This window comes from Artemia sp. Qi Xiang Cuo, chromosome 14, assembly GCF_049724085.1.
Source record: "Artemia sp. Qi Xiang Cuo chromosome 14, ASM4972408v1, whole genome shotgun sequence".
Classification (NCBI taxonomy): Eukaryota; Metazoa; Arthropoda; class Branchiopoda; order Anostraca; family Artemiidae; genus Artemia; species Artemia sp. Qi Xiang Cuo.
This window is the reverse complement of record NC_142807.1, coordinates 44,715,816-44,734,923: the sequence shown is the minus strand read 5'-3', so window position 1 is coordinate 44,734,923 and position 19,108 is coordinate 44,715,816. Positions and strand designations below refer to the sequence as shown.

At 34.3% G+C, this 19,108-nt stretch overlaps 2 protein-coding genes across 2 annotated transcripts in view; both read right to left on the bottom strand.

Annotated features, from left to right (window-relative positions):
- The window catches only part of LOC148944511 (uncharacterized), a 154,810-nt gene that overhangs the window by 88,524 nt on the left and 47,178 nt on the right, over positions 1–19,108 (bottom strand). The gene's annotated exons all lie outside the window — the stretch shown is intronic.
- LOC148944512 (MAM domain-containing glycosylphosphatidylinositol anchor protein 1-like) overlaps positions 448–19,108 on the bottom strand; it is a 23,880-nt gene continuing 5,219 nt past the window's right edge. Inside the window, exons 2-4 of the mRNA XM_089100565.1 lie at positions 10,104–10,348; positions 5,166–5,346; positions 448–669 (exon numbers count right to left, since the gene is read on the bottom strand). Coding sequence (XP_088956691.1) covers positions 448–669; positions 5,166–5,346; positions 10,104–10,348 — 648 coding nt within the window. The remainder of the gene's footprint in view (positions 670–5,165; positions 5,347–10,103; positions 10,349–19,108) is intronic.

Sequence of the window (19,108 nt, the reverse complement as noted above, 5' to 3'; positions counted from 1 at the left end):
AATATAATCATGTTTTGCTCGGAAAGCAAATATTGAATCTAATTTGTAACAAGTGGTCTTTTTAACTCACCTTAAGATCATGATATGACCCGGGCCCTTGCAGAGAGAAAAGCAAATGAACAAACCCAAACTCAAAAATTCTATAGAATAGACAATTACTCCGTGCTTTCTTTTCAATCCTCAATCAACAAAATTACTCTGAGTCGAAAATAGTTTACTCACGAATGGATGGGCATCCCAATATGCTGAAAAGGGATAATTTTCCCCTGCTTGTGCCAATGCAATATTCCAGACTTAAGATTTTTAAGTCTTTCACAGTGTTTATGAATAATAATTTTTAATATTCATAAACACTGTGAAATATGTAAAGAATTTTAGTGAAAATTGATTTCACTTGAGTGGAGCGTAAGAATGTCAATGAGGTATCAAAAATCAATAAAATAAAACTTATTCCTTACTTTCGCATTCATTTTCAGAAACTACAACGTCATCTATAGCAATTGTACCAGGCACACCACTTCCTTGAATTCCTGCTATTACAAATGAGCCATTCCTTTGCAGCTTTAAACTAGTTTGAGCGTAGAACCAGTACTTATTTTGGTCATTGTTCAATCTCCAAAGGATTTCACACTCTTCGTTTGTATTGCGACCAGTTGGACAAAATGAAACCTATAATTGTGCGAACAGTTACCTGAGCGCATTCAGGCAGATAAAAAGGTAGCGTAAGTCAGTGGCTTATTTTAGTGTATCTTGTTCTACTTTAGTGCATTGGCCAAGAAAGACTGAAATATTGAAAATTAAAGCGAATTTTCTAAGGTCGAAAAAAGTTTGAAGTTGTTGGCACATTAGCAGATGGACTAAGGGTCATCATGGCTGATTGCCATTCACTTTATTGAAGATTTGAAAATATTTATTGAGGTCACTAGCTGACAGCATTAGCACAATTTTGGCCACAATCCAATCAAATGATGAAATTCTGAACGGCCTATTTGGTTGAGTATCCAAAAACAATAGCAATTGCGCGTTTTATTAGAAGTGAAAACCCAAGGTGTCACCTCTGTTCAGAGGTGGTACTAGATGGACTATCTCATGAATTTTTGGAGTGTGAGAAAAATGAAAATATTTTTAATTTTGTTTTTGAGATAGTAAGAAATTTAGGTGTGAGTATAGAAAGCGAGGATGATAAAAAAAAGATTATAAAGTTATATATAAGGGAAAAAATGGAGGATAAAAAGAAAAATATGGTGTGTTTTATAGTAGGAAATTTATGACGGTATGTATGGAGTAGAAGAAAAAGAAAGGAAAAAATAAATATCAATATTTTAAATAAGTTTTTGGATATAGAAGTAGATTTTTTTAGAATAAGTAATAGATTTGAGAAATATTTTGAAATGAACATTTATTAAATTATGTTTTTTTTTTTTTTTTTTTTTTTTTTGGGGGGGGGGGAATTTGAGCAGTTGAAAAGGGTTTTTAGAAAATGAGGAAATAAAGGAAAAAATTAAAAATGAAAAACTTTGTCTAAGTGTTGAGGGTATGTTTGTGTAAGATGATTTTTTATTTGGTTTTTTTTTTATAAAGTTTTTTATTTGGTCGTTTTTGAGGTAAGAGAGAGAATTTTGGGAGGATGGGATTATAAGGTAAACAGAGGGATTTTGGAGGCAAATTAAAGTATTTTCTTGGAGTTCGATAGTTGGTGCCACCATGGAAGGTGTTCCCTATACTGGAAGGGCACCCTGCAAAGCGGCTAGGCAGATGTTGTATTAATGTTGGTTAATTGGTTGTATAATACCCCCAAATGAATTCTGCATAGTATTTACTGCTAAAATTTATTTTTTGATTGTTTTTCTTATTTAAATTTAAAAAATTTGTAGGTTTTTTTTTTTTAATTTTTTTTTTTTTTTTTTTATTTTTAGTGGTACATAAGTGTAGTTGTCAGTTTGGGAAATAACGAAGTTAGTACCACCGAGAGGAAAGGAGGTGGGTTTAAAAAAATTTAAAAATAAATTAAAAAAAAAAAACAAAAAAAAAAAACAATAGCAACAATAACATTTAAAACGAAAAATACATCAAACGATCAACTAAAGAAAAAAGGGAAAACATTTACTCTTCCATAGATCTTCCAAATCCACCTATTTGAATATCAACTCTATAAGTAACATGAACCAAAACTATGTCTGCAAAATCCTTGTTTACTTGGTCAACAGTCACTATTTCAGGCTCGGTATTTAGAGACTTGCGTATTCACAAAAGAAGTTGGGGTGGTTTTGTTGATCTGGCTAATGGTTGCTTTAAAAGGTTCATTTCCGAGTGCTTTAAACGAGCAAAAAAAAGTGCCATTATTTAAAGAGACCGACCCAAAAGATTGTAATAATTACAGAAGGATTTCACTAATGCCTTTTTTCAAGAGTGGTGTAGAAATTATTGAATATTACAGTGGGTAGTTTTGATTTTTTATGAACTAGTTGGGTTTTCCAAGAGGTTATCAAACAGTTCGTGGTAACGAACTGTAAGTAAGGAGCGACTCGGCACAATGGTAACCGAAACTCTAGAAAACGGGATTTTGATACCAATAGATACATACAAAGAATCAGATTTTATTGCTGATTTCAAATATATAAGTTTCATTAAGTTTAATCCTACCCATCAAGTTACGCGCCTGAGAAAATTTTGCTGATTTTCGACCCCTAAAAGTTATAGAACCTTAATGAAAATCACACCATCATATTCAGCGTATCAGAGAACCCTACTGTAGAGGTTTCAAGCTCCTATCTACAAAAATCTGGAATTTTGCATTTTTTGTCAGAAGAAAGATCACAGAAGCGTGTTTATTTATTTATTTTTTTTCCAGGGGTGATCGTGTTGAACCAATGGTCCTAGAATATCATGGGAGGGCTTATTGTCACGGAAATTAAAAGTTCTAGTGCCCTTTTTAAGTGACAAAAAAATGGAGGGCAACTACGCCCCCTCCCACGCTCATTTTCTCCCAACGTCACCCGATCAAAATTTTGAGATTGCCATTTTGTTCAGCATGGTCGAAAATATGATAAATATTTCTTTTAGGATGACTTAGTCCCCCGAAGTCCCCGGGGGGAGGGCTGAAAGTTATGAACTTTACCCAATGTTAACATATAGTTTTGGTTATTGGGAAGTATACAGAAGTTTTCAGGGGGATATTTTTTGGTAGTGGGGGAATCGGGGGTTATGTGGAAGGATCTTCCATGAAGGAAGTTTTCATGGGGGAAGGGAAATTGCTATGAAGGGGGTGCCGGATTTCCAAGTATTATTTAAAAAAAGATCAGAAATTAAATATAAAAAAAAAATTTTCAACTGAAAGTAAGCAGCAACATCGAAACTTAAAACGAACAGAAAATATTAAGCATATGAATGGGTTCACCCCCTAGGCAATATCTCGCTCTATAAGCCAAAGATTTTTTAGTACTCTCATAAGAGCTTTTTATTCTAAATAACGGCCTTTGTGATTAAGGGGTCATTTTTAAAGAATTGGAACAAAATTTGAACTTTAGCTTAAATAGCGAGGTATTGACTGGGGGGCGAACCCCCTAATATATGTATTAAAAATATATGAATATAGAAGTTCGTTACATAAGTTAATTCGTAAGTTATTTATATTTATTACCAATAAAAACGTTCGTAAATAAAATTAAACAAGTTTCGACAAAGCCATTTAACCAAATAAAATTAAAATTAATATGCAAATTTTTTTTTTAATTATTCATGTAATGTGAGCCAAAATCAAAATCTGCATTAATTCAAAAACGTTCAAAAATTAAATAAAAAAAAACATTTTTTTTTAACTGGAAGCAAGGAACGACGTAAAAACTTAAAACGAACAGAAATTATTCCGTATATAAAAGGGGTTGCTCCCTCCTCAACGCCTTGCTCTTTACGCTAAAGTTTGACTTTCTCACAACTCTATTTTTTTTTAAACAATAAAAAACTTTATCGTAAGGAGCGAGGCGTTGAGGAGGGGGCAGCCCCTTTCATATACGGAATAATTTCTGTTCGTTTTCAGTTTTAACGTCGTTCCTTACTTTCAGTTAAAAAAACTTGTTTTTATTATTTAATTCTACAGAAGATGCTATCCAGCTCCTGGTTACAATAGTAAATGATATCCTTGATGATAAATTTAAAGTTGCTTCATTGTTCCTGGGCACAATAAAGGCATCTGATACGTAAGACTCTTGATTTTACTGGGAAAAAATGGAAAATGGATGTAGTCGAGGGAATGCGCTGTGATTTTTTCCTTCTTATCGAAAGAACCGAGTGCTATTCTTATGAAATTTGAGTTCTATCAGTGGATCATAAAATGGGATGTGGAGTCCCGCAGTGGTCCCATTTTCAACCCTTAAGGATCAAAAAGAGATCTGTTCAGGAGGATACAGAACACATTTCACATCTATATACAAATTCCAATAGTTTAGATATATATTATTGTAAACCATTCTATATTTATTTTCGTTACACTATATACTTAACTATTACCTATTTTAAGTATTATATTAGTTTAGATAAGTTATGTTTTTTGCACAAACATTTAAGGCATTCGCTTTAATTTTTTTTTTAATTATTAAAGATAATTTTGATGTTTTAAAGCTCTAATTCCATGAAGAGAATTTCAAAGAGCACAGAAAAAAGTTGTCTTTGTACATTGGTCTTACTTCAAACACAATTTCACATATCATACTTGGAACAGTCACAGCCAAAATGTTCTTGTCGACATTCATTCATTAATATTCATTCGATATTTTAATTTGTTTCATTTCGAATTCATTAAGTTAATCTTTTTGATGTAACATAGTCAAAATCCGAAGTTTTCAAAAATCTAATATTTTGGAAAGATCACAAATAAAAAAAAATGAAGATAGTTTGATTATATGGAAAACATAAGAACTTACAGCTTAAATTTCAAGAGCTATGAGATCCGTGGGGTCGAAAGTGGGAAGACATGCCTCATCTTCTATGTGCATATAGAGTCAACAGGCGTTTGTTTCTTATTTCAAATATTTTTTTAAGAATAAATACTTCGCTTTTTAATCCGTCACATAATTGATACAACCGAAATCATCGGTATAAATATTACTCTTTTATGACTTGCTTAATGTGGAATGTAGAGTTAACTGAATAACTTAAATTAAACAAACCTCTAGAGATCCTTGTTTTCCTGTCGATGGTGCGGAAAGTACAGCCCAAAATGAGATGCAGATTGTCTTACTAGTACTTTTCAGAAGAGGAGACACGAGAAATCCTCTCAAGGATGGGAAACTGGGCAGAGTAGGAAAAGTACGAAACATCATATATGAATTAGGTTTGCCGTTTATTTGCCTATGAAGAAAAATAGCTGTAATTACTATTATTGCACTATTATTGTGCTCATCACACCACCCCATGATAATGTACAGAAATATAATCTTTACTTTACAGTTGATCTATTTATTAGAACATGATTAATTCCGAAAGGTACCGTCTCCAAACCGCTTTAAGGATAAAAACAAGGTCATTGGTTAACCCTTATCTTCTGTCTCCAGAACCTTTACTGAGGAAAAAAACGAGGTCATACAATAATTCTTATCTTTAAAATTAATTTTGTCTATGAGAAAGTCCAGTACTTTTTATGGGCTATTCACTTATAGAGATGGGAATTATCCAATTACCAAGACTAATAAGCATATTATGAAGTTCCTGATGCAACACCAAATCTTGGGTTAACAAAAGTTACATTTCCATTATAATTCTAATTATACTGTCCACCATACATTTTGTGGCATTAGGAAAATCATGGGTGTCTGACATACCACAATTCATTTGCATAGTTCAATAATCAGGACATAATGAGCCTTCACCCCCCCCCCCCTCCAAAAAAATACACTTTCGGCTATTATAAAACATCCCAACTTTCTTCCTACCCTACTTTAGGAAGATAGTCCAAGGCAAGTTTGAAGCATCAAGCAAAGCTGTTTTCAGCTGTTTTTCTGGATACTTCCCCTTTAATGTAATAAGAATAAACTGGGTTTCTACGTGCTTCTGTTTTCACCTAGCTAAAGGATAGAATGAGGAAAGAAAACTCTGCGTCCCAATGACCAGTTAAAGAACGGGTATTTTTTAACTAACTCGTCATGCCTCTTATTCCCTAAACTGAAGATTTCGTGATGGTAACGAACTGTAGGTGAGGAGCGACTCGGCTCAATTGTGCCCAAAACTCTAAAAAACTGGAAATGTTAATACAAAAAAACTCTAAAAAAAACTAAAAAACTCTAAATGTTAATATCAATAGATACATCTAAAGAATTAGCGTTTTACTCTAAAAAACTCTAAAAAACTGGAAATGTTAATACAAAAAAACTCTAAAAAAAACTTCAAAAAAACTCTAAATGTTAATATCAATAGATACATCAAAAGAATTAGTGTTTTATGCTGAATCCAAATATATAGATTCATTAAGTTTTTGAAGTTTAGTGTTGCCCATCAAAAGCTAGGAGCCTGAAAAAATGCCCTAATTTTCGAAAAAAGCGGGGGGGGGGGACCCAAGGAATCGAGGAATCTTTAAATCAAGGAATCTACTGTAGAGGTTTCCAAGCTCCAACCAGCAATTGCAAAAATGCAAATTGTTGTATTTTTTGCCAGAAGACAGACCACGGATGAGTGTTTATTCGTTTTTTTTAGGGGTGATCGTATCGAGCCTAGAAGAATGGTCCTAGAAGATCGACAGAGGCCACATTCTAACGGAATTTAAAAATTCTAGTGCCCTTTTTAAGTGACCAGAAGACAGGGGGGGGGGCAAATAGCCGTCTTCTCATGCCCCTTTCTCCAAAGTCACCCAATCAAAATTTTGAGATAGCCATTTTTGTTCAGTGTAGTTGAAAGGTCCAATAACTATGCCTTTAGAGGTGATAGGACCACCCAAAGCCTCTGGAAAAGGAGCTGTAAGTTATAAAATATGCCTATTGTTTATGTATAGTATTTGTTATTTGGAAGTAAGAAGTATACAGACTTTTTTGGAGAGGGGGAATTTTTGGTTTGGGTTTCCATTGGTAGAATTTTCTGTGGGAAGGGAAGCTTCCGGGGGGTGAATCTTCAAGGGGAAATTTTACGCAGTGGGAATTTGACAGAATTCCTGCACGAAGTTCTTTTTATTTTTCTTACTTTCTCTTTCCCGGATCGATTTTGCATGTGGAGATGTTGAAGGGGAGTTATCCAGAGGAAATTTTCAGTGGAGTTAGAATTATTCGGGTAATTTTTCCTATGGGGGGGGATTTTCTGTGGGGGGAATTATCCATGGGGGAATTTTCTGCGGGAGGCATTCTCCATGGGAGAGTTTTCCACGGGAGCAACTTCCCACCGGGGGGGGGGAGGGGAGGGTTCGGGAAAAAATGTCCACAAAGGGAGATGTCCGGCATGACCTAAAAACTATTAGAAATCAAAGTCTTTTTTCAAATGAAAGCAAGCTAAGGAGAATTTTTTTAGAATAGAATCAGTCACAAGAAATTTTACGGGTGGGGGAGGGGTCAGCGAGGATGGAATTGTACGGTGGGAATTTTCCAGGGGGATATTTTACAAAACAGTAACTCTCCATGGAGGAGTTTCCCGTGAGGAAAGGGAAATTTTCATGGAGGGGGAAGCAGATTTCCCGGCATTATTTGAAAAAGATAAGAAAATAAATATAAAAAACAAGTTTTTTTCAACTGAAATTAGAAATTAGAAACCGTATTATTTTATTTTCATTGACTGAGGGGGTGCATTCATGAGGGGGATTGTGCCCCTCCGTTTAAAAGATGGCCCAAGTAGATTTTATTGAAGCCCTTTTCTCCTTCCCAGCCTTTCCACTCCAGGAATGGCACCCAAAAGTGCCATATCTGGTTCCATTTATCACTTTACAAGGGTGGGTAGATATAAGCACAAACTTTTAAATAAGTTTTAGAGACTACGATGTTCCAGTGCCCCAGCACCAGAGGTAAATTTCGATTTCCTTGTGTTTTTAAAATGGGGACTGGAAACCTCAGGTCAAAACCTCACCCTCACCATGGTGATTCCAACGGTGGATTTTTGATTTCGATCCACTGCCATTTTCGACATACTTCAGGCTCCGAAATTCTAATAATTATTTTTTCACAATGAATTTTAACTTTCATGGTAAACTGAAAAAACAGCGTTCCCTTATCACCTTTAAATTAAAATTTTCTCAGTAGATAGTTTTTTGTTCTTTTTTCAGAGCATGTTTATAAACTTTCAGTTACTAGGGGATGTCGTTTGCTTTTTATGAGGTAGAACCGTGGCCGTTCAAAATAGGCGTAAATTGACAAAATGCATGCTATTCGTTCCCAGAATTTTTCTGTGGAACGGGGGGGGGAGGGTTTAAATTCCCCCCGGGCACCATAAACCCTAAGAGCGGCCATTGTTCTGTATAATTAAGTCTAAAAAACGAAATGAAATTAGAGAATATCATAAAAAATTAGAACAAGAAAAATTACCCAATGCGTAAGGAGGCTATCAACTCTGAATTTCCCGCTCTTTTATTGGCAGCGCAATAGTGCCGCCTAAGTAAAGAACGATGTGATTTCTTTTTTTGGGGGGAGGGGGGGGGTGAGGGGGTTCTGACCAAAGCATTTCGTATATAAGGAGTTGTCGAAGGCACTTTTTAAGAGTCAGAAGTGATCGGAGGGCAATCCCCCCCCCCATCCTTTTCCCCAAACACATCTTATCAAAATTTTGAGATATCTGTTTTGTCCAACTTAATTAAAAAGGTCTAGTAACTATGTTTTTGGGGATTTCAACCCTCCACAGCCCTCAGGGCAAGGGCTATAAGTTATGCTAGTTGTCGATTAGTAGAAGGGCCTTATTGAGCCCCATGTGGCACCCCTGCTGCCACCTATAACTTTTTTGCACACTCAAATAAGGGCATAGCCTCCCTAGGGAGAATGACTGCGTAATCGGTCAATGACCTCTTTTTCCAAGGTCGATTTATTTGGTGTTTCTATGTGTAATAACTCCGGAACGAAGGTTGCACATGCGCATTGAATTCTAACGGGAATAATGTTATTGATCTAGGACTCGAGGGGGAAGTGAATTTCCGAGAACTTGATTGTGTAAACGATCGTGAATGTCATGGTGTCCAGAAATAGTATTTGTTGTTATTGCTCTCGCCAAATGTTATGAGTTTCCCGGAAACAGTTAGATCACGTGTTTCCTTCTCAGCCAATCAGAGGGCTTTTTTTACATAGTAGCGGTGGAGTGAATATAAAGAAAGGATTTTTGTTATAGTTTTATTAGTCTGTGAATAGAATTCACTAAGTTTTTAGTTAGCAGTGTAATAACATGAGCGAACAAGTTGAGTTAGAAATATCCTTTTATTGCAACTGTTCTATTTGTAAAGGACATTTTCATGATTTTGAGTATTCACATGAACCTACTGATTGTTTAGATAGCTTAGAGGCAGAGACAGATGAGAAGAATCTGGAGGAAACGAGAAGAAAAATTATATGTGACATGGAGAGAAATTTATATTGATTGCAAGTAAGCTCAGATAAAAGAAGGATTGATATGATAGAAAAGGAGAATCAAAAGAAGAGACTGGTAAAAGAGGGCTTTCTCTATAGTGTAAAAGACAGCAGCGAAAACCCAAGGAAAAATGTGTATTGTGCAAGATATAACTCGGATTATTATGATGATTATGCTCCAAGAGAAGAGAAAAAGTGGCCCTTTAAGAAACAACATAAGAGATCATTCTACGAAAAGGATTTTAAACAACGGAAACCATGGTGGAAGTGTTCTAATATGCCATTTTACGATAAATCCCATTTTTGATATGCTTGAAAAGTTTTATACCATAATCATACAATAAATTTGTTTCTGCTATTTTTATTTTGTCATACTAGATATGTATAGAATAAGGATACCAGCAGAGACTTCTGTACATGAATAGTTCAGTTTCATTAAATCACTCCAAAGAGTAGGCCTACTATCAGTCCACAGCCAAGTTTTTTATCAATGTTATAAAAAAAATCATTCTTCTATATATTTTTATTCAACTGTCAAATCAATATATAATACTTTTTAAATATATGACCTCATCATCCTCCACTAACTCGTCCTCAATGGTAATTTCTTCAATTTGAGGTGACGGTATTGTATGTAGTTGAATGCTATCATCATCATCATTGTATGTTTCGATATTACTCAGAGTGGGCATATTAACATATAGACGATCATCATCTTCGACACACAGTCTCCCTGAGGGTCCCCTCCTCACCCAATCATCTGATGTATACGATAGTCCAGATGATGTATAATGAACTTCTACCACGTCGTCATCATTATCTGAACTAACAATCTCAGATTTACACAAAAGAAGCTCCTCATTTTCTGTGAGCTCCCACTCGGCCCATACATCCTAAAAAAGGTCGAGAACACTATGGTCAAAAGCTCTGTGGAAAGGTATAGTCTTCATGAATATACTGAGGGGTGTTCTATAAATGTACTAAACAGGGTTACTTATTATTTTTCATTTTATCTATAATTTTGTATGTCTAAAATTCATCAATTAGCCAGATGTGGGTTTTTTTTATTATTTTTTACATACGGAGTGAGATTTAATGTCATTGATAGAAGCCTGTATGAGATTTAATGTCTGTGATAAAACCAGGAAAAAAACCTTTCCAAGAACTATGTTTTTCACTGAAAAGTAAAGAGCTACGACATTAAATCAAAGAGAGCAGAAATAAAGTTGAATAATTGCTTAAACGTAAATTTTCTGTAAACATACTTCTAATTAATCACTTCTAAAAAGGTAAGTATAGACCGCTCATCCTCTATGGTGGGGGGACATGCACAGCTGTGTCCTTCTCGGTCGACTAGGTGCCGTAGTGAGTTGTTTTTAATAGGAGTAAATTATTTTTGAAGATTTAAATTAATCAGATTAGTTAAACAAAGCTTATAAATAAAAATTCTATTAACATTTAATTTTGTACCGACTACATAAATATTTAAGACCAAGTGTACCATGATGCACCATTGTGATCTGAGAAATTCAAAAACTCAGAAACTCAATACATAGTTTTCGATAATTTCAAGTCGATTACTATCTAAGAATTTTATTTCTACAACACTTAGACCTTCCGTAGGTTGAATCTTATGATTATGCTTATAATTTAGTTCCATGAAGATAAAGCAAGTTGGCAATTCCTTAGAGACGACATGTAAACCTAGACATAAAGTAGGATTTTCAAAAAATTACAAAATATAATTTTTATTTTTGACTTAATTTTTTAAGAAAAGTCCTAAATTTTCATCGAAAGCTACGACTGAGTTTATATTTTAGTTTCAAGAAGATAAGGCAGGTGACACTTCCCTGGATTTGACTTATAAAGCTCGAAACGTAAAGTGGGATTTTTTAAAATGCACAAATGTAATTTTTATTTTCTACGACAAATTAGGAATTCTGATTGAATCTTACGATTATGCTTATACTTTAGTTCCATGAAGGTAAAGCAAGTTGACAATTCCTTAGAGACGACATGTAAACCTAGACATAAAGTAGGATCTTCAAAAAATACAAAATATAATTTTTATTTTTGACTTAATTTTTGAAGAAAAGTGCTAAATTTTCATTGAAAGCTATGACTGAGTTTATATTTTAGTTTCAAGAAGCAAAAGCAGTTAATACTTCCCTGGAAGCTCAAAACGTAAAGTGAGATTTTGGAAAATGCAGAAATTTAATTTTTATTTTATACGACAAATTCGGAATTCTGATCGAAACTTACGATTATGCTTATACTTTAACTCCATGAATGTAAAGCAAGTTAACATTTCCTTTAGAGTCGACATGTAAACCTAGACATAAAGCAGGATTTTGAAAAAATCACAAATGTAATTTTAATTTTTGACACAATTTTTTAAGAAAAGTCCTAAATTTTGGTCGAAGGCTATGACTGAGTTTATATTTTAGTTTCAAGAAGCAAAAGAAGTTAATACTTCCCTGGATTTGACTTATAAAGCTGGAAACGTAAAGTGAGATTTTTGAAAATGCACAAATGTAATTTTTATTTTCTACGACAAATTCGGAATTCTGATTGAATCTTACGATTATGCTTATACTTTAGTTCCATGAAGAAAAAGCAAGTTGACATTTTCTTAGAATCGACATGTAAACCTAGACATAAAGCAGGATTTTGAAAAAATCACAAATGTAATTTTAATTTTTGACACAATTTTTTAAGAAAAGTCCTAAATTTTGGTCGAAAGCTATGACTGAGTTTATATTTTAGTTTCAAGAAGCAAAAGTAGTTAATACTTCCCTGGATTTGACTTATAAAGCTGGAAACGTTAAGTGAGATTTTATAAAATGCACAAATTTAATTTTTGTTTTCTACGACAAATACGGAATTATGCTCGAAGCTCACTATTATTCTTATACTTTAGTTCCATTAAGAAAAAGCAAGTTGACATTTTCTTAGAATCGACATGTAAACCTAGACATAAAGTAGGATCTTCAAAAAATACAAAATATAATTTTAATTTTTGACTCAATTTTTGAAGAAAAGTCCTAAATTTTCATCGAAAGCTACGACTAAGTTTATATTTTAGTTTCAAGAAGCTAAAGCAGTTAACACTTGCCTGGAAGCTCGAAACGTAAAGTGAGATTTTGGAAAATGCAGAAATTTAATTTTTATTTTATACGACAAATTCGGAATTCTGATCGAATCTTACGATTATGCTTATACTTTAGCTCCATAAAGGTAAAGCAAGTTGACATTTCCTTTAGAGTCGACATGTAAACCTAGACATAAAGCAGGATTTTGAAAAAATCACAAATGTAATTTTAATTTTTGACACAATTTTTGAAGAAAAGTCCTAAATTTTGGTCGAAGGCTATGACTGATTTTATATTTTAGTTTCAAGAAGCTAAAGTAGTTAATACTTCCCTGGATTAGACTTATAAATCTGGAAACGTAAAGTGAGATTTTTGAAAATGCACAAATGTAATTTTTATTTTCTACGACAAATTCGGAATTCTGATCGAACCTTACGATTATGCTTATACTTTAGTTCCATGAAGAAAAAGCAAGTTGACATTTCCTTTAGAGTCGACATGTAAACCTAGACATAAAGCAGGATTTTGAAAAAATCACAAATGTAATTTTAATTTTTGACACAATTTTTTGAAGAAAAGTCCTAAATTTTGGTCGAAAGCTATGACTGAGTTTATATTTTAGTTTCAAGAAGCAAAAGTAGTTAATACTTCCCTGGATTTGACTTATAAAGCTGGAAACGTAAAGTGAGATTTTTGAAAATGCACAAATGTAATTTTTATTTTCTACGACAAATTCGGAATTCTGATTGAATCTTACGATTATGCTTATACTTTAGTTCCATGAAGAAAAAGCAAATTGACATTTTCTTAGAATCGACATGTAAACCTAGAACATAAAGCAGGATTTTGAAAAAATCACAAATGTAATTTTAATTTTTGACACAATTTTTTAAGAAAAGTCCTAAATTTTGGTCGAAAGCTATGACTGAGTTTATATTTTAGTTTCAAGAAGCAAAAGTAGTTAATACTTCCCTGGATTTGACTTATAAAGCTGGAAACGTAAAGTGAGATTTTTGAAAATGCACAAATGTAATTTTTATTTTCTACGACAAATTAGGAATTATGCTCGAATCTTACGATTATGCTTATACTTTAGTTCCATGAAGAAAAAGCAAGTTGACATTTTCTTAGAATCGACATGTAAACCTAGACATAAAGCAGGATTTTGAAAAAATCACAAATGTAATTTTAATTTTTGACACAATTTTTGAAGAAAAGTCCTTAAGTTACATTTGCGTTTATATTTTAGTTCCAAGAAGCTATAGCCATTTAACACTTGCTTAAAGTGAACAGGTTAACCTAGAAGTTAAGTAAGATGTTTGAAAATGTACAAATATGATCTTTATTTTTGAAGAGACATTCTGAATTCTATTCGAGTCATGCGATTGTGTTCAAAGAGTTCGTGTTAACGAATCGTAAGTAAGGAGCGACCCGACTCAATGATAACCGAAACTCTAGAAAACGGGTTTTTGATACCAATAGATACATCAAAAGAATCAGATTTCAATGCTGATTTTAAATATATAGTTTAGTCCTACCCATCAAAAGTTACGTGTCTGAGAAAATTTGGCTGATTTTCGGGAAAATGGGGGAAATACCCCCTAAAAGTTATATAACCTTAATGAAAATCACACCATCATATTCAGCGTATCACAGAACCCTACTATAGAGGTTTCAAGCTGCTATCTACAAAAATGTGGAATTTTGCTTTTTTTACCAGAAGAAAGATCACGGATGCGTGTTTATTTTTATTTATTTATTTTTTTTTGTTCCAGGGGTTTTCGTATCGACCCAGTGGTCCTATAATATCGTTGGAGGACTTATTGAAACGGACATTAAAAGTTCTAGTTCCCTTTTTAAGTGACCAAAAAATGGAGGGCAACTAGGCCCCCCTCCCACGCTCATTTTTTTCCAAAAGTCACCTGATCAAAATTTTGAGATATCCATTTTTGTTCAACAGGGTTGAAACTATGATAACTATGTCCTTTAGGATGACTTAATTCCCCCACAGCTCTCGGGGGAAGGGCTGCAAGTTATAAACTTTGCCCATTGTTTACATATATGAGCCATTCTGTTGCGAACACACACAAAAATTAGAAAAAAATACAAAATCTTCCTTTATTACCTCTGCAATACGGGTAAAAATGAAGAATTCATACACATTTTCAACTAGCTAAAGGTATGTGTTTTAAATATGAGCCATTCTGTTGCGAAAACACACAAAAGTTAGAAAAAATACAACCTGACCCCCTAATTGAAGGATATGAATTAGAACCATGGGAAAGTAATTTAATCGTATTTTGCCTTTCCCACAAGAGGACACTTTTCGAGTAAAAGTAAAGAGCTACCAGACTAAACCAAAGATATGATGAAATAATAAGAATAATTGTTCAAACTTAAATTTTCTGTATTACGGGAATAGTTTATTTTCGAACCATTATATCTACCAAAGGTTCAATACCTGAGTTAAACTAAGAGGTTTCAATTTCAGGAAAAAATTACATTTTGACAACATTTGACAATTTACCAAATTTAAAGTTTTGTTTAGTTTCAAAATGTTTTCTGTCACTCATCTTCTTTTAATCATTCACAAACAATACTAAAGAAAACCACTTCCCCCGTTTTTTTGATTTTAAATTATTAAGAAGGCTATTATTTCATTGAAATATACATTTTACATTTTTAATTTTCATGCTTTAGATAAGTATCTTGTCCTTTTGGTGTAAATTGCAGCTGAAGGCTTATTTCATCATATTTTGCTTATTTCCGTTGGAAAACACACTGAAAAGACATATTATTGAACTCACATCCAACATTGCCGGGCTTGCATTTGAAGAACCTTCCATTATTTTCTATCTTGTCCTCTATTTCAGCATATACTGACTTTTAAAGCTTTTCAACACTCTTAAATATACTAACCTAACGGTTATTTATTTACGAAATTGTGCAAACTGTTGATTTAGAACAATAATTACCTTTCTATATATCAATTAGCACTCACTAGAATTGCCACTTTTCACTCGCGGAGAATGGTTTCAAAACAATACTTCTTACATCGCATAGACTATTTGTGTCAAACGAGACATCTTCAATGCAGATTAATTAATTGTTACGTTCGATTTTGTTTTGGACACAGGAGAGCATCAATGGGAAGTGAGAATTTCTGTAAAACTATCAAAGATTGATTAGGTGTATGGTGACTAGCTTAGCCTACGTACGAGAAAAAAAAGTTCTTAGGTGTGGAGCTCCCCCACCACCTCAACCATCGCTCGTGAAATCCCTTGAATTAGGTTAGAGACAGACACAAAGTTAGGTGTATGGTTAGGTTAGGTTAGATTATGTTAGGTTAGGTTAATTTAGGGTAGACTAGCTTAGCCTCCGTTGGCCCCCCGCCCACCTCCCCCACCGCCTCAACCCTCGCTCTTGAAATCCCTTTAATTAGGTTATAGAAACACAAAAATTTAGGTTTTTGGTTTGGTTTGTTTTGTTTATTTTAAGTTTGGTTATTTAACGGCCGCCTCTATTTTTATGTTTTTTTATTTGGGGGGGGGGGGGGCTCCCCCCTCCCTCAACAAAAAGTTTGGTGTAGGGTTAGGTTAGGTTAGGTTAATTTAGGTTAGACTAGCTCCCCCACCCCCCGGGGGCCCCGGGGCCTGACAGCCTACCACGGGTGGGACCCCCACCACCACGGTTAGGTTCCCTAACATTTCAAGGTGACCACCCCCCCCCCCAACCCGGGGGCCACGGGGCCGAAAGCCTGACACGGGTAGGACCCTCACCACCAAGGTCAGGTTAGGTTAGATTAGGTTAAGTTACCTAACATTTCTAGGTTAACTTACATCAGGTTAAGTGGCGCGCCACTTAACCTGATGTAAGTTAACCTAGAAATGTTAGGTAACTTAACCTATCTAACCTAACCTGACCTTGGTGGTGAGGTCCTACGTGTCAGGCTTTCGGCCGTGGTCCCAGGGGTGTGGGGGGTGGTCACCTTGAGATGTTAGGTAACCTAACCTTGGTGGTGGGGGTCCCACCCGTGGTAGGCTTTCAGTCCCCGTGGCCCCGAGGTGGGGGGCTAGTCTGACCTAAATTAACCTAACTAACATAATCTAACCTAACCTAACCATACACCTAACTTTTTGTTGAGAGGGCAGGAGCCCCCTCAATAAAAAACCTTAACAAAAGAGGCTGCCGTTAATTAACCTAACCTAACATAATCTAACCTAACCTAACCATACACCTAACTTTTGTCTGTCTCTAACCTAATTCAAGTTTCAAGAGCGATGGTTGAGGCAGTGGGGAGAGCTGCATAGGCTAAGCTAGTCTAACTAAATTAACCTAACATAATCTAACCTAACCTAGCCATACACCTAACTTTTTGTCTGTCTCTAACCTAATTCAAGGATTTCAAGAGCATGGTTGACAGTGGAAGACTCCACACCTAAGAACTTTCTTTCTCGTACGTAGAGCTAAGCTAGTCACCATACACTAATCAATCTTTGATAGTTTTACAGAAATTCTCACTTCCCATTGATGCTCTCCTGTGTCCAAAACAAAATCGAACGTAACAATTAATTAATCTGCATTGAAGATGTCTCGTTTGACACAAATAGTCTATGCGATGTAGAAGTATTGTTTTGAAACCATTCTCCGCATGAAAAGTGGCAGTTCTAGTGAGTGTTAATTGATATATAGAAAGGTAATTATTGTTCTAAATCAACAGTTTGCACAATTTCGCTGAAATAAATAACCATTAGGTAGTATATTTAAGAGTGCTGAAAAGCTTAAAAGTCAGTGTATGCTGAAATAGAGGACAAGATAGAAAATAATGGAAGGTTCTTCAAATGCAAGCCCGGCAATGTTTGATGTGAGTTCAATAATATGTCTTTTCAGCGTGTTTTCCAACGAAAATAAGCAAAATATGATGAAATAAGCCTTCAGCTGCAATTTACACCAAAGGACAAGATGCTATCTAAAGCATGAAAATTAAAAATGTAAAATGTATATTTCAATGAAATAATAGCCTTCTTAATAATTTAAAATCAATAAACCGATGGGAAGTGGTTTTCTTAGTATTGTTTGTGAATGATTAAAGAAGATGAGTGACAGAAAAACATTTTGAAACTAAACAAAACTTTAAATTTGGTAAATTGTCAAATGTTGTCAAAATGTAATTTTTTCCTGAAATTGAAACCCTTAGTTTAACTCAGGTATTGAACCTTTTGTAGATATAATGGTTCGAAAATAAACTATTCCCGTAATACAGAAAATTTAAGGTTTGAACAATTATTCGTTATTATTTCATCATATCTTTGAGTTTGAGTCTGAGTAGCTCTTTACTTTACTCGAAAAGTGTCATCTGATGGGAAATGCAAAATACAATGAAATTACTTTCCCATGGTTCTAATTCATATCCTTCAATTAGGGGGTCAGGTTGTGTTTTCCAACTTTTGTGTGTTTTCGCAACAGAAATATGAAGCTCATATTTAAAACACTTACCCTTAGCTAGTTGAAAATGGGTATGAATTCTTCATTTTTACCCGTATTGCGGAGATAATAAAGGAATATTTTGTATTTTTTTCTAACTTTGTGTGTTTTTGCAACAGAATGGCCATATATGTAAACAATGGGCAAAGTTTATAACTGCAATATTCCCCCGAGGGTCATGGGAATTAAGTCATCTAAAGGACATAGTTATCATAGTTTCAACCCTGCTGAACAAAATGGATATCTCAAAATTTTGATCAGGTGACTTTTGGAAAAAAATGAGCGTGGGAGGGGGGCCTAGTTGCCCTCCATTTTTGAGTCACTTAAAAAGGGAACTATAACTTTTAATTTCCGTTTCAATGAGTCCTCTCAACGATATTCTAGGACCACTGGGTCGATACGATAACCCCTGGAACAAAAAAAAAATAATAAATAACAAATAAACACGCATCCGTGATCTTTCTTCTGGTAAAAAAAGCAAAATTCCACATTTTTGTAGATAGGAGCTTGAAACCTCTATAGTAGGGTTCTGTGATACGCTGAATATGATGGTGTGATTTTCATTAGGTTTTATAACTTTTAGGGGTATTTCTTCCATTTTTCCGAAAATCAGCCAAATTTTCTCAGGCACGTAACTTTTGATGGGTAGGACTAATAACTTATATATTTGAAATCAGCATTGAAATCTGATTCTTTGATGTATCTATTGGTATCAAAACCGTCTCTAGAGTTTCGATTATCAGGTCGCTCCTTGCACCATTCGTTAATGAACTCTTTACAGACATGTGACTCGGAAGAATTCAGAATGTCTCTTCAAAAATAAAGATCATATTGTATATTTTCAAACATCTTACTTAACTTCTAGGTTTACGTGTTCACTTTAAGCAAGTGTTAAATAACGTAGCTTCTTGAACTAAAATATAAACAAATGTAACTGAAGGACTTTTCTTCAAAAATTGTGTCAAAATAAAATTACATTTGTGATTTTTTCAAAATCCTGCTTTATGTCTAGGTTTA